At 45.7% G+C, this 27,175-nt stretch overlaps 1 protein-coding gene across 4 annotated transcripts in view; it reads left to right on the top strand.

Annotated features, from left to right (window-relative positions):
• The window catches only part of RANGAP1 (Ran GTPase activating protein 1), a 435,479-nt gene extending 416,263 nt beyond the window's left edge, over positions 1 to 19,216 (top strand). For 3 of the 4 annotated variants that reach the window (XM_069231247.1, XM_069231244.1, XM_069231245.1), the window contains one exon: positions 18,328 to 19,216. In XM_069231247.1, coding sequence (XP_069087348.1) covers positions 18,328 to 18,397 — 70 coding nt within the window. In that variant the 3' untranslated portion in view covers positions 18,398 to 19,216. The remainder of the gene's footprint in view (positions 1 to 18,327) is intronic. The other variant, XM_069231246.1, reaches the window with a different exon arrangement.
• Positions 19,217 to 27,175: the final 7,959 nt, after the last annotated feature.

Genomic DNA, 27,175 nt, shown 5'->3' with positions numbered 1-27,175 from the left:
ATTACGTCCCAAAGTCGTGCCCTAAGTGTCAAGCCATGCATCTAAAGGCTTTGAGGGAGCGGTCCCTGAAGCTGATGGCCGCCTGATACTTGACTCTACAAGTCAAGGTCCCAGTTGAGAGGAAGGTCCCGGGAACGGTTTTGGAGTCCTCAGTAGTCACCGTCCCACTCCAAGTCTTCAGGACGGCTGGGTAAGTCAAGGCACAAGAAGAAGTTGAAGAAAGCAAAACGTTCTGTGGCTACTTTGGCAGACAAGGGAGCAGGAGCGTTAACGTTCTAGGCCTTTCTCTGTGTAGTCCGAGTCTGGGCCAACTCCACACTTTCCCGAGATTCTGTGAGCCAAAGCAACCCCTGCCCAGCTGAAAGTGTTCTGTGAGGCCATGCACCTCATTTTTGGGCAGTTCAACACTGTTGGTGCGCCTTTGGGCCCCGCATAGTCAGATGGTGCCCCTTCGGGTTCTACCCCAGTGGGGTTGGCTCAGAGAGGCTCCCATGGACCAATGGTTGGATCCATGAAGGCATCAGCCATACCACCTCGACTTTCCCAGATGCCAGTCCTGATGCTACGGGGGCTTAGGCGAAGCCGCCCCCATCCTTATTGCCGAATGACACAGAGCCAGCAGAAGCTGTGCTTCCTGTGTCGGATCTTGAGCCTTTTTTTCTATGGGCTAGGTTACAGTGAGCAATGGAAGGGGCACTGGACCCTTTGGAATACCAGCTCCAAGATCCCACGAACTGGCGTACAGACTTGGTGAAGCCAGTGGACTAGATACCTCCCCAGATACTGCCATGCTTTCTCTCCCTACCATGGCTACGGAGGAGGGAGCTTCCTATTCTATGGTTCTGGACATTGAGTTGCCTTCGGTAGTATTCAGGACTAACCTCCTGATAGAGGTGCTTCAACCTGAAGCTTTTTGCTCCGATCCCCTGCTCCCCTTCAATGAAGCTGTTATAGATGTCCTACCTGATCCAAACCCAACACAGGGGCTCCGGTGAACAAGACAATTGCCCTGCTCCGGACGACCCAGATTTCCTTAAGTAACACCCCACGCCTTAGAGCTTGATTATTCAAGCTTCCACCTCCCATGATGCGTTTACCTTCCACACCACCAGATAGGGAATCCAAGAGGCTAGATGCATTTGGGAAGATGATTTTCTTCCGCAAGCCTGGCATTGCGGTCTGTGAACACTGCATGTCTTTTGGGCTGGTACTCCCACAGCCTGTAGGATACAATTGCGCAAGTGCTGCCAGGTCCCAGATGAGGCCCAGGCTGTATTTTCCCATGCAGTTGCTGATGGGAGAGATGCAGCAAAGTTCATGATCATATGTGGACTGGACACGACCGACTTATTGGGCAGAGCTGTTTCAGCGACAGTGGACTTTAGGCTCCATGCCTGGTTAGGGATGTCTGACTTTTCGGTGGATGTCCAAGCCTGTCTTATGGGCATGCCCTTTCATGGCACCCTTCTCATCAGAGAAAAGGCTAACTCTGCCCCCAAATACTTCAAGGATTCTTGTGCTACAACCGGGTACTTTGGCCTCGTGGCAGCCCCTCTTTCCCTGAAGTTTGCTTTTTTCCCCTTTCATGGCTCCGTAAGGTGCACCCAACCACGTCTGTTCCCGTCCACCCACAGTGCCACACATGCCGACCCAGCCTCTGTGTGGCAGGGAATTTGGGATCCACCGACCTCATGGATTAGGAAGCCAACGTTCCGGACAGTCCACTCCCCTCATCCTCCCCACCCTCGGCAGGTGCCTTCAAACCATCCTAGTCTGACTTCTCCCCATTGGGGGCCAGTTGGAGTTAGGATCCGCCATCCCCTGCTCAACTGGCAGTCTATCACGTCAGACAGGTGGGTTTTGCAGATAATCCAAAGGGGCTACTGCACACCCCGTTCCCCCTTTGAGACTACCCCTCCATCCGTGCCACCATCCTACAGTTGGATGACGGAGGATCATTTGGTACTTGTCCGAGAGGAAGTTATGGCTCACTTATCCAAGGGAGCCATAGAGAGGGTTCCTTTGCCAGAACTAGTTTGTGGTAGCAATTTTCTGCTTCCCAAAAGGGACAAGGGCCTCCACACTATATTAGACTTTTGGTCCCACAATCTCTTCCTCTGGAAAAAGTAGAAAATGGACCGAATGTATTTAAATAAAATAAAAAAAACTACCTGTGGATTCCTCACCTTATGAATTCGTCCTTGCGCCAGCATTCGACAGAAAGTCTTCTTCCCAGCTCTCCATGTCAACGAGGACGTCACATTTGCACGGCTCCACGTGACTCCGTCTGACGTCACCGTGCCAATAAGAGGTCCTCGTCGGTGTGCTGGCGTCAGTTTCACCTCATTTTTTTTCGTGCCTTTGAGGAGAACAGGTGAGAACCAACCCACAATACCACCAATAGATGTATACATACAAAAAACAAAAGAGTTGCATCGTAAACTTCCTTTTACACTGCCGCACCTTGCATCATCCTTCTCCCGACTAACAGAGGAATATTTGTCTGTTTTGTGTCAGAAAGTGCAAGCCCTTTTGGCCAAAGGGGATATCCACAGGGTGATCACACCTGAAGTAGCCGTGGTTGTCATTCCTGCCACTTCTGGTGTCCAAGAAGGACGGAGGCCTTAATCAGATTTTAGACCGGCTCCTTACCAATGTCTTCCTCTAGAAAACAAAATTCTAAATGCTCAGTGTGGTCCCGGTCTTGTCTCTCATTGACCCTTGAGACTGGCTGATCAAGTTGGACCTGATGGGCACCTGTTTCCATATGCCCGTTCTGCTAACTCACCTTTAGTTTTCTGCGCTCCCCTTTGGCTTTGAAAGTGACTGATGTAGTAGCAGCACAGCTTCGGGGGTCAGGGATCCCAGTCTTCCCCCCACCTCGATGAGTGGCTGTTGAAGGTAGGCACACCCCAGGCAGTCATCAACCACCTCCAGACTACAGTAAATCTCCTGGTCATCTTTGGGGTTCACTAAGAATGTGCTTAATTCACACCTGCCTGATTCTCTTACACACACACTCTCCCCTTCATCTGAGCCATTGTGGACACTGTTCAATTTCATGCCTTTCCCCTTGGAAAGAGTTGAGGAGATTCAGACTATGAAACAGATCTTTCAGCCTTAGTCTTGGATTTCAGTGATGTAGACGCTGAGGCTGCTGGGATTGATGGTCTCCAGCATTCTGCTAGTTTGAGCATTCCAGGTGGCGTATTCTGATTCTGCAGTGAAATCTGAAGTTTCACTGGGCCCAACATCAGGGGAACCTCTCTGACATCATTCAGATTTCGGAGGAGACTGCAAAAGATCTGCAGTGGTAGTTACTATACTGTGGTTCGGTCAGCAGTAGGTGCTCATGGACAGCACCACCACCATGCAACAAACAAGGCTGGGTGGGCTTACGGCCCCTTTGTCAGACGGCACTTCATCTGGAAATGGCTTGACCCCCAACAAATCTTCCTGGTGGCAAGCCACCTGGCAGTATCATTGAATGCCAGGGCAGACAAGCTCAGCTGTTGGTACTTAGCAGATCACGATTGGCAGTTACATATTGAAGTGGCACAGGGTCTCTTCTGCAGATGGGAAGAACCATGGCTTTATCTGTTGACCACTGCAGAAAATGTGCCATTTCAGCATGTCCGTGCACTGGAGTTTTCAAGGAGTCTATTGCTCGGAGACTAGTCCCGCCTGTAGTCGAAATCGTGAGCCCCATATGCCTTTCCGCTGATACCACTCCTGTCTCAAATTAACAAGAAGATCGAGACCAATGTGGCCTAAGTCTTTCTATTTGCCCCTGTAGGAAGTTCGCTCTGTATTTACTATTTCAAAGTAAAAAATAGTGTGCACAGAGTCCAAGGGTTCCCCTTAGAGGTAAGATAGTGGCAAAAAGAGATAATTCTAATGCTCTATTTTGTGGTAGTGTGGTCGAGCAGTATGCTTATCAGAGGGTAGTGTTAAGCATTTGTTGTAGACACACAGGCAATAAATGAGGAACACACACTCAAAGACAATTCCAGGCCTATAGGTTTTTATATAGAAAAATATATTTTCTTAGTTTATTTTAAGAACCACAGGTTCAAGATTTACAATCAATACTTAAAATGAAAGGTACTGCACTCAGGTATCATAGGAACTTTGAATCACAAAATAGCATGTACAGTTCTGGCAAAAATGGCAGTAAGCTATTTTAAAACTAGACAGTGCAATTTTCAATGGGGGAGGTAAGTAGTTGTTAGTTTTGCAGGTAAGTGAACCACCTACAGGGTTCAAAGTTGGGTCCAAGGTAGCCCACCGTTGGGGGTTCAGGGCAACCCCAAAGTTACCACACCAGCAGCTCAGGGCCGGTCAGATGCAGAGGTCAAAGTGGTGCCCAAAACGCATAGGCTTCAATGGAGAAGGGGGTGCTCTGGTTCCAGTCTGCCAGCAGGTAGGTACCCGTGTCTTCGGGGGGCAGACCAGGGGGGTTTTGTAGGGCACCGGGGGGGACACAAGTCAGCACAAAAAGTACACCCTCAGCGGCACGAGGCGGCCGGGTGCAGAGTGCAAACAGGCGTCGGGTTTGCAATGGAGTTCAATGGGAGCCCCAGGGGTCTCTTCCACGAAGCAGGCAGGCGAGGGGGGGTGTCCTCGGGATAGCGAACCACCTGGAAAAGGGAGACGGCCACCTGGGGTTCGCTTCTGCACTGGAGGTCGGATCCTTCAGGTCCTGGGGGCTGCGGGTGCAGTGTCTTTACCAGGCGTCGGGTTCTTAGAAGCAGTCAGTCGCGGTCAGAGGGGGGGCCTTTGGATTCCCTCTGCAGGTGTCGCTGGAGGGGCTCAGGGGGGGTCTGGCTACTCACAGGGTCGCAGTCGCCGGGGAGTCCTCCCTGTAGTGTTTCTCCGCATGTCGTGCCGGGGGCGTCGGGTGCAGAGTGGAAAGTCTCACGCTTCCGGCGGGAAACGTGCAGTCCTTTCAAAGTTGTTTCTTTGTTGCAAAGTTGTTTCTTCTTTGGAGCAGAGCCGCTGTCCTCAGGTGTTCTTGGTCCTTTTAGATGCAGGGTAGTCCTCTGAGGCTTTAGAGGTCGCTGGACCCTGGGGGACGCGTCGCTGGCGTCGCTGTTGCAGTTTTTCTTGAAGTGGGGAGACAGGCCGGTAGGGCTGGGGCCAAAGCAGTTGGTATCTCCGTCTTCTCTGCAGGGCTTTCAGGTCAGCAGTCCTTCTAAGTCTTTAGGTTTCAGGAATCTATTTTCCTAGTTTCTGGGGCCCCCTAAATACTCAATTTAGGGGTGTGTTTAGGTCTGGGGGGTTAGTAGCCAATGGCTACTAGCCCTGAGGGTGGCTACACCCTCTCTGTGCCTCCTCCCTGAGGGGAGGGGGGCACATCCCTAATCCTATTGGGGGAATCCTCCATCTGCAAGATGGAGGATTTCTAAAAGTCAGAGTCACCTCAGCTCAGGACACCTTAGGGGTTGTCCTGACTGGCCAGTGAATCCTTTGTTTTTCTCATCATCTCCTCCGGCCTTGCCGCCAAAAGTGGGGCAGTGGCCGGAGCGGGCGGGCATATCCACTAGCTGGGATGCCCTTTGGCACTGTAACAAAGGGGGTGAGCCTTTGAGGCTCACCGCCAGGTGTTACAGTTCCTGCAGGGGAAGGTGAGAAGCACCTCCACCTAGTACATGCTTTGTATCTAGCCACAGTGACAAAGGCACTCTCCCCTGTGGCCAGCAACATGTCTGGTGTGTGGCAGGCTGGCAAAACTAGTCAGCCCACACTGGAAGTCGGGAATGTTTTCAGGGGGCATCTCTAAGATGCCCTCTGGGGTGTATTTCACAATAAAATGTACACTGGCATCAGTGTGTATTTATTGTGCTGAGAAATTTGACACCAAACTTCCCAGTTTTCAGTGTAGCCATTATGGTGCTGTGGAGTTCGTGTATGACAAACTCCCAGACCATATACTCTTATGGCTACCCTGCGCTTACAATGTCTAAGGTTTTGCTTAGACACTGTAGGAGCATAGTGCTCATGCACCTATGCCCTCATCTATGGTATAGTGCACCCTGCCTTAGGGATGTAAGGCCTGCTAGAGGGGTGACTTATCTATGCCATAGGCAGTGTGAGGTTGGCATGGCACCCTGAGGGGAGTGCCATGTCGACTTAGTCATTTTCTCCCCACCAGCACACACAAGCTGGAGATCAGTGTGTCTGTGCTGAGTGAGGGGTCCCCAGGGTGGCATAAGACATGCTGCAGCCCTTAGAGACCTTCCCTGGCATCAGGGCCCTTGGTACCAGGGGTACCAGTTACAAGGGACTTACCTGGATGCCAGGGTGTGCCAATTGTGGAGACAAAGGTACAGGTTAGGGAAAGAACACTGGTGCTGGGGCCTGGTTAGCAGGCCTCAGCACACTTTCAAATCATAACTTGGCATCAGCAAAGGCAAAAAGTCAGGGGGTAACCATGCCAAGGAGGCATTTCCTTACAGTCCCGGACTGGACAAAGAGAGTACCTACAAAACCCCTGAGCGCACCCTTAGTGGAGCACAGTCATCCAGTGTTAGGCAGGATTCAGTGATCCTTGCCGGGTTGACAGACTATAACATCAGGTAGGTGGGTCCTTCAATTTGTTTGGAAGGGCTGTGCCCTCCCCTTTCTTTCTGCACTGCTGCACCTTCCACCGTCTCCCAACCACTTTCTGTTCTGGAGCAGTAAGTGCAAGCCCTTTTGGCCAAAGGGGCTATTGATTGGGGGCCTGCCCTCGAAGTAGGTAGTTAAGAACGTAAATCAATACCATAAACACAATAAAGGGAGGAAGCATCCAATTACAACTATAACAGTGAATTGAGGATTGGGCTTACATGACAATTTTAAATTCTCCAATATTGTCCAACTCCTATTTCAAAACCGTTCAGATTTTCGCCTACTTGCGGTTTGTTTTTTATTCTTTTTAATTTTGATTCATATGCGCCGTTCACAAGCACTTGATCATGAGCACTATGTGTTCTCTTTTTCTTTTTCACTACACTTTTTGGATATATGTGGATGCTACCATATGCTTGTATTAAATGATTTCTTGAATATATTCAGAATAAATAATTGGTTGCTTCCTCCTTTTATTGTGTTTATGGTATTGATTAAGTTATTACGTTCTGAACTAAGTACCGGTTGAGACATTGTTTGAAGATACCACATAGTACCCAGGTCTCAACTGGGTCTACAAGTTCCCCCGTAGTTTGTCATTGCCCTCGAAGTAGGGCATGGTTGTTCATCCCACAGTTTCCTGCTGCCCAAAATGGTTTGAGGCCCCCTGTCTATTTCAAACCTGTGTCCTTTCATCGCTTACCTCTGGAAATATTCAAAATGCTCACACTGGCCCAGGACTTGCCTGCCGTAGACCCTGGATACTGGATGGTAGTGTTGAACCTGCAGGACAGCTGTATCCATATCCCCATCCTGCTTGCTCACTGGCATTACCTGTGGTTCATGGTGGGACAGGAACATTTTCAGTTTGCTGTGCTCCCTCTTGTTCTCACCAGAACCCTTCAGTTGTTCACAAAAGTGATGGCAGTGGTGGTGGCACACCGTCAGAGGTGCCAGTTTTCCCCCATCTCAATGTCTGTCTTGCACCAGGTAGTCATCAAACACCTCCAGACTATGGTGAACCTCCTGTCATCCTTGAGGTTCAATATCCATGTGCCAGAGTCACTCTTGACTCCTCAGATGCTCCCCTTTATCCGAGCCAATTTAGCTACAGTTTGATTTTGTGCCTTTACACTGGAATAGAGTCTCAGGCATTCAGACTATAATTCCAACATTTCAGCCTTGTTCCTGAATTTCAGTGAGGTTGACTTTGATGCTTCTCTGGCCGATGGCCTCCTGCATCATGCTGGTGAAACATGCCAGATAGTATGCGGATTTTGCATTGGGACCTGAAGTCTCAGTGGTCCAAACCCCAAGGAGACCTCTGCAACCATGTTCAGGTTTCGGAGGAGACTGCAAGGGATCTGCAGTGGTGGTTGCTGGACCATGATTAGGTCAGCAGCAGACTCCTCAAGCTTCCCCATCCAGTGCTGGTAATGACGACAGATGTATGGGTTAGGGGTGGCCATCTGGGAGAGGTGGAGAGCAGAGGCCGTTGGTTGTGGCACAGTCCCAGGTCCACACCAGCCTTCTGCAGCTGGGGGCCATTTGTTTAGCATTGACAGCCTTCCTTCCATCCATCAAAGGGCGGCTGGTACAGGTGCTCATGGAGAACACAATTGCCATGTCGTACTGCGCCAAGCGGATCATTAACGGCAGTTACACTTGGCGGTGGAGCACAGTCTCTTCCTCGAATGGGGAGAACCTTGGTTTGATCTGTTCGCCACTGTTGAGAATGCACTTTCTCAGAACTTCTGTGAGTTGGTTTTTCCAAGGGGTCTCTCTCTTGAAGACTCATTCAGCCTCTAGTGAAACTCAGGACTCCTGCATGCCTTCCTGCTGATTCCACTCCTGCCACCAAGCACTGAACAAAATCAAGAATTACCCCATCCAGGTCTTCCTAGTTACCTTGGATTGGGAACGGAGAGAATGGTATCCAGAACTTGTACCCTGGTATCCAAGCTTGACTATATGTCCTCCTTTCAGACTGCTCGTTAGGGAGAGTCGGTTGTCGCAGTTGCAGGGCAGTGTTCTTCATCCAGGCCTTCATAATCTTTATCTGAATGCATGGAAATTAAGCGGCAGCAGCTAAACACCTTTGACTTTCTTGTGGAGGTGGTTGATGTCAACTTGGCTGTCAGGCGTCCCTCAACCAAAATTGTCTATGCCTATCTCTAGAACAAACTTGTGACTTGGTCCAGTACCCTGCAGATGGACCTCCTTCTAGCCAAATTATCTGACATTGTATTATTTGTTTTGTCCCCAGGGCCTTGCTTTGGGTACAAATAAAGGGTACTTTTCTCAGCTCTTTTGTGGTTGCCAGATCAGCCCTCTTTGTTTACATTTTCGCTGATGAGATTTTTTTTAAAGGGTTACAGTCTGTTTACTACCTTGCCATTTGTTATTCCAAAGTGAGACCTTAACTTTCTCCTCGCCTTTCTAATGTGCACTCCATTTGAGCCTCTTGACAGCTATCCTTCACAGCACCTCACCTTCAAGTCAGTGGCCTCATTGCCATAACATCGGTGCAGCGTGTGATCTTCGAGCTCTCTCTCAACCTGCTGAACACTACCTTCTCCCAGACAAAGTGGTTCTGCAGACTACAGCCTCCTTTCCACAAAACATTGTGACACTGGTCCACATTGGTCAGCTGTCGCCCTGCCAGCTCTCTGTGCTTCATCTCACCCCTCGAAGGTGAAGGAGAGACTCTGTCTATTGGACCCCAAGAGCGCACTGAGCTTCTACATAGATTGTACCAATAAACACCGGGTAGAGTGGCTGAAGTGAAAAAAAGGCAAGGTTATGCAGAAGAGAATCAACTCTCACTATATCCTGCTCTGCATTAAGATCTGCTACACATTGGCTACAAAGCAGCCTCCGTAAGAACTGCATGCTTATTCTACGAAAGCCAGCTGCTCCTATTATGTTGACATGTATAGTCCCTGTCCTGGACATTTTTCAGGCAGCTATCTGGGAGTCCCCCTTTACGTTCACGACACACTGGACTGTCGAGTCTGCTGAGAATGGCATTTCGTAGCTTGGTGCTACAGGACTTTCTGGTTTGAGTCCATTCACAGCTCACCTCAACTTTGGTTCTGCTATACTATCTATTCAAAAGGTGAGGAATCTGTGTCTAGAAGTCTGTGAGAAGAACGAGTACCTCCTCTCTGTTTTCAGATTACTCACTGTGACCCTTCCATCCTTCCTGTTCTGTAATTGAATTCTATCCATTAAGGTCCCAATTCTAGGAATCTACACACTGGTCATGCAAGTTTGCTTTTGGGGCATTGTGCTTGGGCAGTCTCGAGAGCAACTGATTTCACAGTGTGGGAGTGGCACCTCTATAGGCTTCACACGTCATTTCTGGAGTGGAACTGCATCGGTGCAAAGCTGTATGGCAGAGAGGAACTGCTGAAAAGTTTCCGGATTCAGTCTCATGCCTGGGGAGTATTCAAAGAATGAGGAATTTGAACATTACTCAAAGGAAGTACCGTTGTTCTTTTAAGTCAGATGGAGCAAAAGTTACTAAAAGTGGAATGACACATATTGCTAAAATGTTGAGTGGTCACTCTTCAGTTGCTCAGTGCTTTATTTGGCTTTTAAACTGGTACTAATGCGGTGAAACCTTTGCAGATACAGCGTTAACGTGTGAAATATTTACATTATTTGCTGTATTGCTTGCATAATTTGCCTTTTCGACCTGCGTGTAATTTTACCGTTTTCTGTATTGGATCTTTCAAAAATTCACATGCTTGAATCATCCCCGTCGTCAAAGTGTATCGGTATCTTAAAAAAGCAGTAAGAAAGACTATCCATAGGCTATAATGCAAGGAAACTCAAACATACAGCCTATCCATGTCCTTTTGTTTAAAAAAAAAAAAAAAAAACTTGACCTATGACCAGTCAGGCACCAGCACCCTCTAGAATATTCCCAAAAGAGGCTCATTCCTTTAGATTTTCTACGGCAAGTCATATGAAGGGAGTGTCCCTGAGCTCTGCTCAGTTTTTTTTCCTGTCAGAACAACTTTCTATCTCAGAAAATGTCTGATACTTTCAAGAAAGGTCTTTTTCGCCCTTGTAAGACCTGTGGCAAGAAAAGGCTCCATGTGGATAATCCACATAAAATTGTTTGTACTGCCTGTATTACAAGCATCAGGTGAATGACTGCAAAATATGCTGCACCTTCCCTGCTTAAACTCTAAGAGACAGAGAAGGAAGACTTCTAATAAAGTTACACGCAAAATCCTGTACTTTAGGTGAGAAGAGTGACTTAGAGACAAGGCCTTATAAAAGTTCTAGATCTTCTGACCCAGGGCAGGCGGAGGAAGGCAGGAAACACCACAAAACACACACCATAAAGACCCTTCCAAAACCATAACAGGGTCAGCCTCCTCCCAGCCATCCTCTCCACATCGCAAGAAGGAGCTCCGTCACCCTTCTCCTTCCTCTGAGCCATCGACATAAAAAAGTACCACTTAAATGGAAGTTGACGACCCTACCGTCGACAATCGTGACGATGACTGTTCACCACCGTCTCATCAACAAGACCCTCGTCTACCATGACAACGTCTATATCGGTTCTGAAAGCTCCAATCTCATCAGTTCGGGTGAGTGAGAAAAAACATCCATCTATGGAGCCTTCGGCAATTCTCCTTTACCACCGACTCAATCGTCAACAAGGAAAATCCCGGAAAACCCTTCGTCGTTGAGGGTGTCGTCGACGAGGTTGTAGTCGACAAACAGTTCAGTCGACAAAGGCATCATCGATGACATCACCGTTGATGAGACTGTCGCCGGTGACACCGTCGAAGAGACTGATGACGGCTACACCATCGACGAGACAGCTGACGACACCACCGTCGTGGACAATACCATCATTGACGACAGCACTTGTTCCTACCATTCAAAACAGTGTGGTCCCCATTCCTGCTTGATCTCCTGACCCTCGAGCAACAGTCGAGATCACAACTGTTTCCAGATCTGCCTTACATCCCGCAGATACATCCCCTAGTAAAGTAACATCATTACTGCCTAGCCACTTGCTGGACTGGGAAGAGTCGGAGGCCGAAGGGCTGTTTGGGGACGCAGACATCCTAGTACAGTTACATATAAAATGTCAAGAGGATGATGATAACGAACAACAGTATCAATCTTTTTATTAGCATGAAAGTTGTTACTATGAGCCGTTTCATCAGCAGAGAGACAGTACAAATGCCTGCTTCCTTAATTCAGGACTTAATCCATGCTCCAAGACTATAAAAGGAGATTTCCAACTACAGCTGAGAAGCAGCCGCAACAACCTTCCTCCCCGGTTACACCACGGAATATGTCTCCACCTCCATCAACGGCCAGGTTCACACCTGCATCAACAATAGCTGCTCCCCCCAGGGAGGACATCTCCTCTTCGGAAGATGAAAGGGAAGAAGGAGAAATTCTTACTCTTCAAACATCATAACGATGAATGGGATAATTATTTAGCCCCTACGCCATCACCACCGCCATCTCCTCATCATCAAATTCTCCTATGGAGGATATAGGAGGTTTCCATAATCTAATGCAGTAATACTCAAAGTATGGCCCAGGGGCCGCATGCGGCCCTCCTGACATTTACATGTGTCCCTCAAGTCAACAGCAGCAGTGTGCTGCTGTTTATTCGACTCAGCACTGGCACTAAAAAAATATAATAAACGGGCAAGTATTTATTTGGAGTCTAATTCAAGTTAAAGAAAAGGAGTAACTAGGGTGTTATGGAACTCTTAACTTTAGAAACACTTTCATTATTAACGACATCTTGCAGCAAAAATATAAAAGTATGATCTGTGTTAAATTCAAACAGTGCATTTCAATAACATGCAGAACCATTTCACCTTAGTACACAACATTATATCAGTGCACTGAGAAGTATTCTTTAAAGTGATAGTTTTCAGAAATGAATTTAGAAACTTTCATCCCCTTCCATCCTACACACCCTGACAACAATGTGAACTGTGAACTAAAAGGCAAGTCAGTTGCTATGTGAACTCTTTGGGAGGGCTGGATTTCTATAAAACATGAACAACATTATAGTTTATTAAATCAGACACAGAAGGTTTTATACAGCATACATCCTGAGGACATATTTCAAGGTTCTTATATGTGATGATGAAGAAAAAGGAAAAAAGGAGGTAAAGTGAAATAAAACATTTGCCTAGGATCACACAATATGGTTAAGTAGAGTAGCTGGGATTTATATCCAAGTTTCTGGGTTCACATTGGGCAATTCAGACCCTAGATGTGTATGCTTCACTTCCCCTACACATTCTTTACCACTACTCATCCTCACCTTACCCCCAGCCCTCCAACCGCCACCATGCTGGCAGCAATGCGACCCTCGGTCACATCAAAGACCAAACAGTGTGGCCCCTGGGGAAATATTTGTGAGTACCCATGATCTAATGGATAGAGCCGCTGCACGTTTCCATTAACCAACATCTGTCTTGCATTCAGAATGTTTCCTCCATGATTTTAAAGAACAGGCAAGAAAATCGGTGAGAGCAATCCCAATCATAGACTCTATCTGGAGTGAAGGTCTAAAGATTATGAAAAATCCAGCCACAGTCCCGCCAGTGCCACCTAAACTGGATAAAAAGTATAAGGCTACAGACGATTCTCCAGCCTGTTTAACAGGGCACCCAAAGCCAGGTTCTGTTTTATCTCAGGCTGCCCAAAGACACTATAAGAATCCATCTACCCATTTCTGCCCCGCAAGACAAGGAAGGCAGACGTCTGGACAACGTAGGCAAGAGGTTTTCATCCATGTCTGCCATTAATGTGTGCTGCCAACACCCTGGCTATCTTAGGTCGCTGTGACTATCAGATGTGGTCTGCATGAATGCTTTTATCAGTCTCGTCCCAGAAGACAAACCACCTGAGGCCAGAAAGAGATTACAGGAAGGGGACAGTCACAGTACAGACAAGCTTATCAACAGTCTTGTCGACAGCCATCTACAGCAGCTTACATCAGACAAAGGCGGAAGATGAAAACACCCCTCAAGCCTGGGATCAAAGCCCTAAACAATGATCCTCATCGGGTGCCGACTGCAGTTCAATGCTTTCCACAATTCAATCCAGTGGGGGCAAACATCTCAAATTATCAACAGAATTGGGAAAGAATAACATCAGACAAATGGGTGCTGGATATAGTGGCTCACGGTCATACGCTAGTATTTGTACAGAAACCACCAAACCACCCTCCTGGGAAATCTCATTCACTTCATCTTCACCTGCTAAAGCAAGAAGTATTCCAAATGCTCTCTAACGGTGCGATAGAAGAGGTCTCTGTTCATCAGAGAGGCCTAGGTTTTTATTCTCGTTTTTTCCTTATAAGAAAGAAGCCAGGAGAATGGGGACCAATCCTAGACTTCAGACAACTAAACAAATTTCTGAGGAAACAATCCTTCAGTATGATCACCCTGTTGGAAATCCTTCCCCTTCTCAGCAGCGAAGATTACAATTCATTGTTGGATCTCCAAGATGCCTATTTCCACATCCCCATACACTCCAGGCATCGCAAATACATCCGCTTCACCGTAGCCGGTGCCCATTATCATTTCAAGGTTCTCCCGTTCGGATTAAAGTCAGTGCCAAGAATTTTCACATAGTGTCTCGCACCTGTGGCAGCTACTCTCCGCAACAAAGTCTTTCAGGTTTTCCCGTGTCTGGACTATTGGCTAATAAAGGCACCAACTCTGCAGCAGGCCTCCAAGGCCACCAACACCTGCCTAGCCTTATTTCACAATCTAGGTCTGACGGTAAACCACCAAAAAAATCATCCACTCTTCCAACACACAAGATGGTCTTTTTGGGTGCAAAACTTGACACAGACCAGAACAAGGCTTATCTTTCAATAGGAAGACAACAAAAACTGTCCAACATGGCTTCCACAATCTCAACAAAAAAAAAAGTCAGTTTCAGTGAGAACATTCAAGTCGCTGCTAGGAATGATTTCTTCATTAATCAATTTGGTCCATCTGGCGAGACTAAAAATGAAAGCATTACAAGAGGAATTGCAACTGCAATGGATCCAGTCTCAAGGGTCCTTCGAAGACTTAACCAATATCACACCAAAGATGGTGGTGGTCCCAAACCAGCCATATCTCTCAGGGGTTGAGCTTCCTAACTCCAATTGCAGATTTCATAATGACAACGGACGCTTCTCTGGAATGCTGGGGAGGTCATTTGCAAGACGTGCTTTCAGAGGAAGTGGTCCAACCCTCAGAATAAATAAATCAGTTAGAATTAAAAGTGATATCTCTTATTCTGAAAGCATTCCTCCCTCGGATTTCCGGATCCTGAGTATTGATCCATTCAGACAACACATCAAGCATGTACTATGTCAGCAAAGGCTCAAGTGACGAAGGTTTTGTATTTGATGCCAACAAAAAAAGATGCATCCGTTAAAGGTTCTACCAGAACAAATTATATCATACCTCCTTGCTCTTTCCAAAAATGGACTCAGACACACCTCAGTTAAGGTTCACCTGGCAACTATATCCTCATACAGACGCTCTGCAAATGCACCCTCCCTTGGGTCATCCAGACTCAAACAGTTTATGAATGGTCTGTTTCAGACTTTTCCTCCTGTGCGACCACCTCCTCTTCGAAACATGGCATCAAAACATTGTCCTCTCGCAATTAATGAAAGCTCCCTTCAAGCCCATACACAGCGGATCTGAAGTATCTCATATGGAAAGTGGCAACCCTCTGTGCACTTATATCCACTAGGAGAGTTGGTGACATGCAGGCCTTTACCACCAAGGAACCCTTCCTCACTTTCTCAGACAACTTTATTCTTCTCAGAACAAATCAAAGATACATTCCTAAAGTGCCTTCATCTTTTCATCGAAACAAACCAGTGATATTGAGACCTTTCTTCCCAAATCCATTGACTGTGACCGAAAGAACTCTCCACACACTGGATGTCAAACGATGGTTGAAGTTCTACCTTCAGCATACTAAACAACTCTGTAAAACAGACCAACTACTAGTCTCTTACGGCCAAGGTCGTCAGGGTACAGGAATTACTAAAGCAACGATATCCCAATGGACTGCATCCACCATTCAGTTTTGTCATTTGAAGGCTTGAAAACCACTAACCAGCCGGCCTAAAGCACACTCTACAAGAGCAATCTCAACATCAGTTGCACTTTTTCAAGGTATTGCCTTAGACAAAATATGTCAAGCTGCAACATGGAAGACTACACATTCTTTTGCGCAGCATTACTGTTTGGAATCAACACAACGAATCCATTCAGTCATGGGACGGGCGGTCCAACATCATCCATTTCATTAAGGTTGCCTCTTTTGAATGTATATGTTTAATTCAATATACAATTGCTTCTAACACCTGCACAGTTATTGTTTGACTCCAATACTAGATAAGAAAACAAGTTACTTACCCGTAACCACAGTTATCCAGTATTGGTGTCTTTCATAAATTCACATGCAACCCACCCTCCTCCCCTTCGAGGCTCAACTTCCTTTTTTTTTCAGTACATACTCTTCACTCTAGAGCTAGAAAATCTGAGGGAATGAGCCTCTTTTGGGAATATTCTAGAGGGTGCTGGCACCTGATTGGTCACAGGTCAAGTTTGGTTCTTTTTGACAAAGGGACATGGATAGACTATATGTTTGAGTTTGCTAGCATTATAGCCTATGGATATTCTTACTTACTGCTTTTTTAGGATACCGTGGGACTCCCACTTCGACGGGGTTGATTCAAGCATGTGAATGTATGAAAGATACCTATACCGGGTAACTGTTGTTACAGGTAAATAACTTGTTTTCTTCCCATGCCACATAGTTCCTCTTTCCTTGGTTTCTGTATCTGCTAGGACTTTGATATCCTGCACAATCTCTTTTTTTCTTGAAAGAGTGAATGCCTGTCCTGGATCGACTGATCTTGAAGGAGCTTAAGCCTATAGAATTTCTGGATGTAGCCCTCCTGTGATAAAATGGACCTCTGATCAATACTGGATGAGGAAACATTTCTCCAGTATTAGATCTTTCAGAGTCACAAGCTTGAATCATTCCCCATCATCTAAATGTGAGTCCCACAGTACAATCATATAGCAGTATAGAAAATTGTACATACAAGTCAATGTTAAAGTACTTTCACAGCTTATTCACATCATTAGAAAAGACCGAAAGTCCAGCCAATCAGGGGACAGAACCCTTTAGAACCCTCATCATAGAAACTCCAGTTTCAGATTTTCTACCGCACATCGTTTGAAGGGAGTCTCCCTGAGCTCTGCTCAGTTTCTTCAATCTAGGTTCTGGAAATTATTAATCCTTAATTCTACATTGTCTGAAACATCGAAAAAGGCTTCTTCGGACAATGCAAAACATATGGGAAGAAAAGGCTTCATTTGAATAACCCACATAATGACTGTCTCTACTGTCTCCTTCCTCACCACAAGGTAAAGGATTGTAAAGTTTGCAGCACTTTTCATCTAAAACCTTAAAAGACAGGGAGGCTTCTTTTGTGGCTCCAAAAGCCAAGACACACAAATCTCCATCTTCGGAGGAGGACTGTGATATCTCTGCTAGGTCTCACGAAAGTGAAGATCCCATGACTAGGGGACTTCTGAGGTGTTTGGGCATCTACCAGGGCTGGAGATTGCCCAAACAAATACTCCTCAGAACCGCCGATGACGCATAAAACTCATTTAAAGCCCTGTCAACAGCAACTTCATCATCAACAGCATTGTTGTTGACAACTACGATGGTTATTGCAGTCTCTTTGACGAGACCACTGACAATGAAGAGGACACAATCCATCGCCAACTCACTGATTGTTGTCAAAGATTTCATCATTGACGAAGACCCCATCAATGAAATTGCACTGGCAGACTTTTTTTTCTAGTCTAGCTCAGCATCAAACAGTCTGCAAGTCAGTACTTGATTACGCTATTAAAGTACTAAAGGTACCTGATGACCACAAAAACAAGACTGCTGTAAACTACTTAACAAACCTATTGTAGAAAGGAAGTATCTGTTGTCAAGAAGTTCTTATAGTGAAGAAAAGATGGTAGGTTCTGTATTAATACCAAATTAATTGCTGACATGATTTATTTTCCATTTTGATTCGGTCAACATTTCTGTTGTTCCCCCAGGTGTAACTCCGGTCAAAATGGTGCTTCAAGAGCTGGATGCTAGTGATTTGCTGCCCATGTTATGCATCGTTTAGAATAATTCTTCTTTTTTGAGTAATGTGCAAGAAAAAATGTTTGTAAATTAAAAACGTTTGTGTCGGCCCTGCAGTGTTTTTGGATGAGTGGAAGGTTTGAATAATGAATTAATGAAAGTCTGAAGGGTTTGAGTTTGTTTAAGAAAGGATAGCAAGCAAAATGATATAATAAAACCATGGTCAAGCGATTATTGAGTTTGAATCTGAACTTCAACTGGTGGTGTAAGATTGCAAAATACCATGCATAATCCCACTTTATTAAATGCAACTAGGTCTGTTTTACCCGAAGCATTTATATCAGTAACATATGAACTGCTGCACATGGGCTGCATAGTCCTCTTTTGGTACCTAGGCACCAGTATGAGAGTTGTGTTGTGTGATGTCTTTAGGAGAAACTACATTGCTATGGGTGTAAGTTCATTTTGTATTATGCATGGATCAAACGCATTCAGTAATCTTCCTTTTGATTTGTGTTTCTTTCTGTGCAGGCCAAACCATGCCCTGGAGGCATTTTCAAGTGCACGACACACTCTACTGCAGACCCTCCACAACGTGTAGATGGCCTCCGTCCAGTGCTGACAGTGCTTTCTCTAGGTACTTTGGAGAGAGGGCAGTGACAATGCTGCATTCGTGGCGTGCACCATCAGGTGCTTGATCGGAGTGGTTTTACAACCTGGCAAACCCTTGAACACTTCCTAAGCTTGGGTATCTCAAGCCTGGTCTATCAAAGGACGTCTTCGGAACAACTGCCCTCTTGAAGTGTACCTCAATGAAAGAAAATGCTGCTTTGTGTCTTTGACCCCCATCCCAAAGAAAACTAGTACTCAAAAGGTCTGACGCTTGTTCGCTAGGCCAGTTCTCAGAAATTTTTGACTCCCTAAACTGGTATACATTTTTTGCGATCCCTTTTTAACATGACCTAAGTTTGTGTTTACAGGTTGATAAATAGCTTTGGATTCTGATTGGATATTATAGGTCTTTTAAATTGGGGAGGGTTGTTTCTTGTGTTAAGCTAGAAGGGAGGGGGAATCTTTTTGTACCCTTAGAGGACATTTGCTATTCAATCGTAGTATGAAAGTAGCAGCAATATGTTATCAAAAGGACTGGTTTTTTCTATCACCTTCAGCTTGCATTCTCCAAGGTGAATATTGAGAGGAAGACGGGGAAATGTGCAGTGGGATTGCTTTTTTGAGTACACACACAAACGTGTATAGTGTGTATATGTGTGTGTGTGTGTGTGTGTGTGTGTGTGTATATATATATATATACACACACACACACACACACACAAATCTTAGAAACATTTGATGCAAAGGGACACTTATTATTTGAACCCCTTGATGTCTTGTCTACTTAAAATAAAGGCCCAGCACACAATTTTCACCCGTTCTGTTTTAGGGGCATCAATGAACATTAGTCGCTTTCTCGAGAGTTGCATATGTATTTTTAGGTTTGCTGTCTCAGAAAACGTATTTTCATTGTCTTCTGTTTGCCTCTACTTTCTGTGCATATTTTCCTCTCTGTAATCAATATTTTCTCTTGATGACAGTGACTTTTTTACTGAATCCCTGACCCTTCAGTCCTTCATATGAGATTTTACAGGACCTTCTGAAAGTCATATGAGATTTGCTGCATTTTCAGTCCTTTGAAAGAGATTCATAGATCTTTCACTCCTTTATAAGGGAGGTCTCTTCATTGGACAGACTGAAGCAGTTGCTCTAGTATTGTAAAGTATCTTAGAGGTGAAGGTGTAAGAGGCTATTCCTTATCCCAGGCATCTTCTCTGCTCTGGTATTGTAAAGAATTTTCTAGGACAAGGAGTAGGTAGCTCTTCCTTCTCTCAGGCACCTGTACACTCAATTGTGTTGTCCATATTATTTCTGCTGAGCTGCAGAGTGGGGGGAGTTGAGTGTTGCTTTTTGTGTAAGATGTTATATCTGCTACATGCCCTAGTAATTTTCTCTACTGGGAATTCTTCTGGATGTTTATTTTCATACTCAATTGGCTTGTAGACTTATCCATCCAGTGCCTTCTGAATTTTAGAAGCTGCACTTCCTCTAAATTATGTCCTTCTCTTGACTCAAAAGCTTATAAGGTCCTTAAGGCCTCCCATAACATCCACAAATGCAGTCAGTGGGCCTCTTCTAATAGAGACTTCTAGCCGTAGATTATTCTCTTTTAGAATATTCTCCAGGTGTCAAACTTGATCTGAAATCCTTTGGGCATCTTTTGGACCTTTTATATGACTATGGGAGGCCCATAGAGGTGGCGGCTCTCCTGCTGTCTGTCTGCTTGTTTCTTTCAAGGCCATAAGGTGCCGATTCGGAGCAGGTTCTGGTCTCTTGTAGACAGTTTTTAGGGTAAATTCTTTCAGTGTGCAAGGGAACTTTCACCTCAGAAGACAACTGATTACAGTCCCTTAAAGGACAGTTACAAACAAATCTCTGTGATACATACTCAGTAAGTTTGCCTCTGATGACTGGAGTTGAACCAGGATAAGGCCTGCATGACTGCACTTTTATGAACCTGAAGGTTATATGGAACTATGAAGCAAAGCTTTACATCACCAAGCACCGGAAGACCCCATGTCTTGACCTACCAAGTTCAGGGTTCAGTCTTGGTCTTGATCCCGGTCTAGGAGCCACAGGAGTTGATCCTGGGATCATTCGTTTTCGCACTCTGAATCTATGGCTAAGTCAAAAAAGCAGCACAAAAAAGCCAAGTGGTACTCATCCCCCTTTCCGGCTTTCTAGAACTTGTGAGAGGGTGTGTGGATGTTCTCATGCCTCTCGATCTCGCTCCAGATGTTGGTCGACATCTGAGCCTATCCCTGAACTTGTTTCTACACAGCCACTTTTTCTCCAAAATTGGATCTTTTAATAAATTCACATGCTTGAATCATTTCTCATCATCAAAGTGGGAGTCCCAGGGTACAACTGGAAAAGCAGTGTCATGTTGAATATAGCTTGGAAACGCTATAAAACCTTCATTTTAGTAGCATATCCCTAGCCTTTAAAAGAACCCAAACTCCAACCAGTCAGGTCACAGCACCCTCTAGAAAACCCCCCCTCAGAGGCTTCTTTCTCAGATTTTCTATTGCACATCTTGTGAGGGAGTCTCCCCTGAGATCTGCTCAATTCATCTTATTACTGAATTTGAAACATATTGCTAATATATATATGTGTGTGTGTGTGTATATATATATTATCACAAGCTGCCATCTGCTCAACAACTCTGACTACATAAAATGTCAGATTTGACTAAAAAACTTTTTTTTAGACTGTTGAATCTGCAGGAACAGGCAGTATTCTGAAGACCTGCATAAGGACTCCATATTATGTGTCTACCCAACTAAAAGGCAAGAAGGACCCAGTTTATGGGAAGGATAGTGAGGACTCTTCCTCATCTGGCAAAAGAGTGCACAAAAGGGAAGGGTCAGAAGTTAAAGAACCTTCCAAATATTCTTCAAAAAAGACTGTCTTCTGAGGAGTGAAGGCCCTTTGACGTACATTCTCATAACTTAAGAGGCATGAAATCTCCTCGGAGAAAGCAAACTAATCTCTATCAGAACCTACCACACCATTTTCTCAGGTTTTCCATAGGTTCCAAAGCCGTTGAATTGTTGAAGAAACTGGTAACTATGCTGTTGACAACGGCATCAACCACAATGCCACTGACTGTGTTAGTCAGTTCACTGCCCACGACCACCACGTTGATGGCAACAATACTGTAAACGGTCAAGTTAGTCCCTGCTTCGTCGGCAGCAGCACTGTTGACAAAAGCTTTACCATATACTAAGCCTATAAGATGATTATCGATGACCTCGAGACCTTCAATGACAGAAAGAAGAAAAGAAGTGGATAAAGTTGGTTGTCTATTGCCTGAGCACACATCTCCTAGTAAAGCATCCCCCTTATCACTGGGTCATCTTCTACATGAGGACAACTCAGACAATGAGGGTCCATATAATGTGGCACATAGTCCATTGAAGCTGCATGTTAAGTACCAGCAGAATAAAGGGGAAAAAGGGGGGTGATTACTATGAATAGGAATATTATCTTCCACAACAAGACGGAATACATTACGCGGATCATTTACTCATATCTGCAACAACAGTATTAAGAGGACATGGTATGTGTACCTAAAGCACTAATGACAGACTAAGGAATGATGCTCACAGACTACCATAAAAGATTTCCAACATCATCAACCTCACTCAGACAGGTTACAGTGCCTCTACAACCTGCACAAACACAGCTTTCGACTCCACAAACGCCACGTACCATACCAACAGCCTCTTTTTAAAGGCATACGCCACATTTAAAAAACATTCCAACGGATGACAGTACATCTTCAGATGAAGAAAATAAGGAAATTGAGAGATGTAAATACTGGGTGGTATGATTATTTAATTTCAGCTCTATTATCTTCAGAGCAGCAACCTGCTGATTCTCCTCCTGAGGATATAGGGGGAGTTCCATAGTCTTTCTAGAGAGGGCAGTAAAGAGATTTGACCTTCTGATGCCTACGAAACCAGCAGACTGTTTTTTTCTATGATTGTAAAACAACAGAGTGCAAGACCATAAGGGCTATACCGATTGTAGGTTATATGTGTCAGGAAGGTATTAAGGCCATGAAGTAGCTGCAGTATTACCACGTCTTTTTTTGTAATTGTTTTTTAAATTTAAAGCTCTTGAAAATTCCCCAGCTTGCCTCATAGGATACCCAAGCCCTACTCTGTGGTAATGCAAGCAGCCCAGCGCAGTTCAATATCAATATCGGCACCCCCTTGATAGAGAGGAAAGGTGTCTGGACAACATTGGAAAACATTTTTCCTTTTCGTCTGGATTAACAGTTGTTTTGCTTTTCACTTATGACCGAGCTGAAACACTCATACACTGACAAAAATCTCTGGAATGCGCTTCTTAGTCCAAAGGAGACATTTATTATTTCGCAACGCAAGGTTCCTAAAAGGAGATTAGCATGTTGAAAGCACACTTATAAAAATGGTCACAGCAATGAAATGAAAACATGCACAAATGATTCTCCACTGCAATATATACAGCACAAATATATGTATCTATATTATATAATGCAAAGCAAATAATTCATAAAAATGCATCACTGTAGGGCCTGTCAGGTACTTCATCTTTCTCCTGCCAGCAAGCCGATGTACCAGTTCGACTGTGAGAAAGAGAGAACTCTACCCTCACGGGAAATATATATCAGACATTCGAATTTCTAAAATCCTGACTGAGGTCTCTGAATCTCCTACCATTGACCTGGGTATCTTTTATATCTTAAAAAAACGTGGAAGAAGCTTTCTGGAAAACACTTGCCTGCTGCGCAAGAAGTATTCAAACATGCTGGCTAGTTTAGGTAAGCTTTGAAAATAACACGTTGGGATTTGACCACAATCCCAAGGAGCTAATCCAAAACAAGGCCGTTCCCTGCTGTCTGAGTACATGCTTATCAGCCAAAGCTCTTGGTGGGAAAAAGTATGAAAACAAGACAGAATGCACATTATACAACATGGAAAATCACTTGCAGCTTTTAACATGGCAGTATCTAATGCTAAGATAGTCAATAGGCAGAATGAAGCGAAGGCTAAGCTGAATACAAAATGGAGCCTGTAGCTGGTGACCACAGGACAGGTAAGCCAGGTGCAAAGTGGTACAACACGAAGTTAGTGGGCAAAACACAAATATCACAACGGTGCAGGCAGATAATTCTTTGGTGATACTCCGACGTTATGACCGATGGATGTGGTCAGCACCATATATTGATCACCTACAAGATGACATTAGGTTAGAAGCCAAGAAAATCCTTGAAGAGGGAGATTCCTCGGTAGTAATCAACATTGTAAGCACAGGTTTTATACAGCTAGTGGGAGTAACAGTCCTAAGGAGGCAAGGGTGGTTGAAGACCCCTTCTTTCAAACCAAACCAGAAGTGCAAAGCAGAATTTTAGATCTACTGTGTGTTGGTGAAGCTCTCTTTGGGAAACAGCTTGATGAAGCTTTACAGTCCATAAAGATGGATAAGGACACAGTGAAGTTCCTAGGTATTCTGCAATGTAGAAGTCTTCCTTTTTGTGGGGCACAGGGAAGAAGACAATTCTCTTATAGAGGGGGTTATCATCCATACAGGTATCAAACATACCAAACCTGTATCACAGCAGTTTTGGCTACAGTTTCAACTGCAACCTCCTTCAGCAGCCTACGCAAGGCAAACTTCTGAGAAGGAAACAAGTTCCCAGGGCAAGGAAACAGGAAGACAACAGTGTGATGAAAGACAAGTGCCGGCTACAGTTCCATTTCCTCCTTAATTTCTTGGAGGAAAAAATCTCCAACCAACTATCGGACTAGTTAAAGATAACAGGTGTAAGGAAATGCCTCCTTCGCATGGTTACCCCCTGACGTTTTGCCTTTGCTGGTGCCAAGTTATGATTTGAAAGTGTGCTGAGGCCTGCTAACCAGGCCCCAGCACCAGTGTTCTTTCCCTAAAACTGCCTTTGTTTCCACAGTTGGCACACCCCAGCATCTAGGTAAGTCCCTTGTAACTGGTACCAAGGGCCCTGATGCCAGGGAAGGTCTCTAAGGGCTGCAGCATGTCTTATGCCACCCTGGAGACCCCTCACTCAGCACATACACACTGCTTGCCAGCTTGTGTGTGCTGGTGGGGAGAAAATGACTAAGTCGACATGGCACTCCCATCAGGGTGCCATGCCAACCTCACACTGCCTATGGCATAGATAAGTCATCCCTCTAGCAGGCCTTACAGCCCTAAGGCAGGGTGCACTATACCATAGGTGAGGGCATAGGTGCATGAGCACTATGCCCCTACAGTGTCTAAGACTGTCTTAGACATTGTAAGTGCAGGGTAGCCATAAGAGAGTACGGTCTGGGAGTCTGTCATACACAAACTCCACAGCACCATAATGGCTACACTGAAAACTGGGAAGTTTGGTATCAAACCTTTCGGCACAATAAATGCACACTGATGCCAGTGTACATTTTATTGTGAAATACACCCCAGAGGGCATCTTAGAGATGCCCCCTGAAAACATACCCGACTTCCAGTGTGGGCTGACTAGTTTTACCAGCCTGCCACACACCAGACATGTTGCTGGCCACATGGGGAGAGTGCCTTTGTCACTCTGTGGCTAGAAACAAAGCATGTACTGGGTGGAGGTGCTTCTCACCTCCCCCTGCAGGAACTGTAACACCTGGCGGTGAGCCTCAAAGGCTCACCCCCTTTGTTACAGTGCCCCAGGGCACTCCAGCTAGTGGAGATGCCCACCCCCTCCGGCCACGGCCCCACGTTTGGCGCCAAGGCCGGAGGAGATTATGAGAAAAACAAGGAGTCATCACTGGCCAGTCAGGACAGCCCCTAAGGTGTCCTGAGCTGAGGTGACTCTGACTTTTAGAAATCCTCCATCTTGCAGATGGAGGATTCCCCCAATAGGATTAGGGATGTGCCCCCCTCCCCTCAGGGAGGAGACACAAAGAGGGTGTAGCCACCCTCAGGGCTAGTAGCCATTGGCTACTAACCCCCCAGACCTAAACACACCCCTAAATTGAGTATTTAGGGGCTCCCAGAACCTAGCAAGATAGATTCCTGCAACCTGAAGACGAAGAAAGACTGCTGACCTGAAGCCCTGCAGAGAAGACGGAGACACCAACTGCTTTGGCCCCAGCCCTACCGGCCTGTCTCCCCACTTCGAGAAAAACTGCAACAGCGACGCGCCCCCCAGGGTCCAGCGACCTCTGAAGCCTCAGAGGACTACCCTGTATCTAAAAGGACCAAGAACTCCTGAGGATAGCAGCCCTGTTCCAAAGAAACTGCAACTTTGCAACAAAGAAGCAACTTTTAAAGACCACACGTTTCCCGCTGGAAGCGTGAGACTTTCCACTCTGCACCGCCGCCCCCGGCTCGACCTGCGGAGAACCAACACTACAGGGAGGACTCCCCGGTGACTACGACCCTGTGAGTAGCCAGATTTGAGCCCCCCCAGCGACGCCTGCAGAGGGAATCCAGAGGCTCCCCCTGACCGCAACTGCCTGCTTCTAAGAACCCAACGCCTGGTAAAGACACTGCACCCGCAGCCCCCAGGACCTGAACGATCCGACCTCCAGTGCATAAGCGACCCCCAGGTGGCCCTCTCCCTTGCCCAGGTGGTGGCTACCCCGAGGAGCCCCCACCCCCTTGCCTGCCTGCTTCGCTGAAGAGACCCCTGGGTCTCCCATTGAAACCTATTGCAAACCTGACACCTGTTTGCACTCTGGACCCCGCCGCTGAGGGTGTACTTTTTGTGCTGACTTGTGTCCCCCCGGTGCTCTACAAAACCCCCCTGGTCTGCCCTCCGAAGACGTGGGTAACTACCTACTGGCAGACTGGAACCGGGGCACCCCCTTCTCCATTGAAACCTGTGTGTTTTGGGCACTACTTTGACCTCTGCACCTGACCGGCCCTGAGCTGGTGGTGTGGTAACTTTGGGGTTGCCCTGAACCCCCAACGGTGGGCTACCTTGGATCCAACTTTGAACCCTGTAGGTGGTTTACTGACCTGCAAAACTAACAAACACTTACCTCCCCCAGGAACTGTTGAAATTTGCACTGTCTAGTTTTAAAATAGCTTATTGCCATTTTTGTGAAAACTGTACATGCTATTTTGCTGATTCAAAGTTCCTTAGATACCTAAGTGAAGTACCTTTCATTTGAAGTATTGATTGTAAATCTTGAACCTGTGTTTCCTAAAATAAACTAAGAAAATATATTTTTCTATACAAAAACCTAATGGCCTGGAATTGTCTTTGAGTGTGTGTTCCTCATTTATTGCCTGTGTGTGTGTACCACAAATGCTTAACACTACCCTCTGATAAGCCTACTGCTCGACCACACTACCACAAAATAGAGCATTAGAATTATCTCTTTTTGCCACTATCTTACCTCTACGGGGAACCCTTGGACTCTGTGCATGCTATTTCTTACTTTGAAATAGTACATACAGAGCCAACTTCCTACAACTGGCCAATGGGTCTTGGACTGCGTAATATTCAGAAATACTCTGGAATTCATTTAAAAAACACCCCACGCTCCACCCCTGAAGTCTCTGCAAAAACATCTGTGTCTGAGGAGACTGGAGGTCAAGACCATACTCGGCAAAGGAGCCATAGAACGAGTCCCTGAGAACCAGAAAGGAAAGGATTTTTACTCTTGCTTTTTGATCTGAAAAAAGTCAAGGGAATGGAGACCCATCCTGTATTTGAAAAACTTGAACAAATACCTAGGGAAGCAGACATTTGGCATGGTGACTTTTGAAGACCTCAAATTCT

The sequence above is a fragment of the Pleurodeles waltl genome, chromosome 4_2 (assembly GCF_031143425.1).
Source record: "Pleurodeles waltl isolate 20211129_DDA chromosome 4_2, aPleWal1.hap1.20221129, whole genome shotgun sequence".
Classification (NCBI taxonomy): domain Eukaryota; kingdom Metazoa; phylum Chordata; class Amphibia; order Caudata; family Salamandridae; genus Pleurodeles; species Pleurodeles waltl.
The sequence above is the reverse complement of the archived record's forward strand: the minus strand, read 5'-3'. Positions and strand labels throughout refer to the sequence as shown.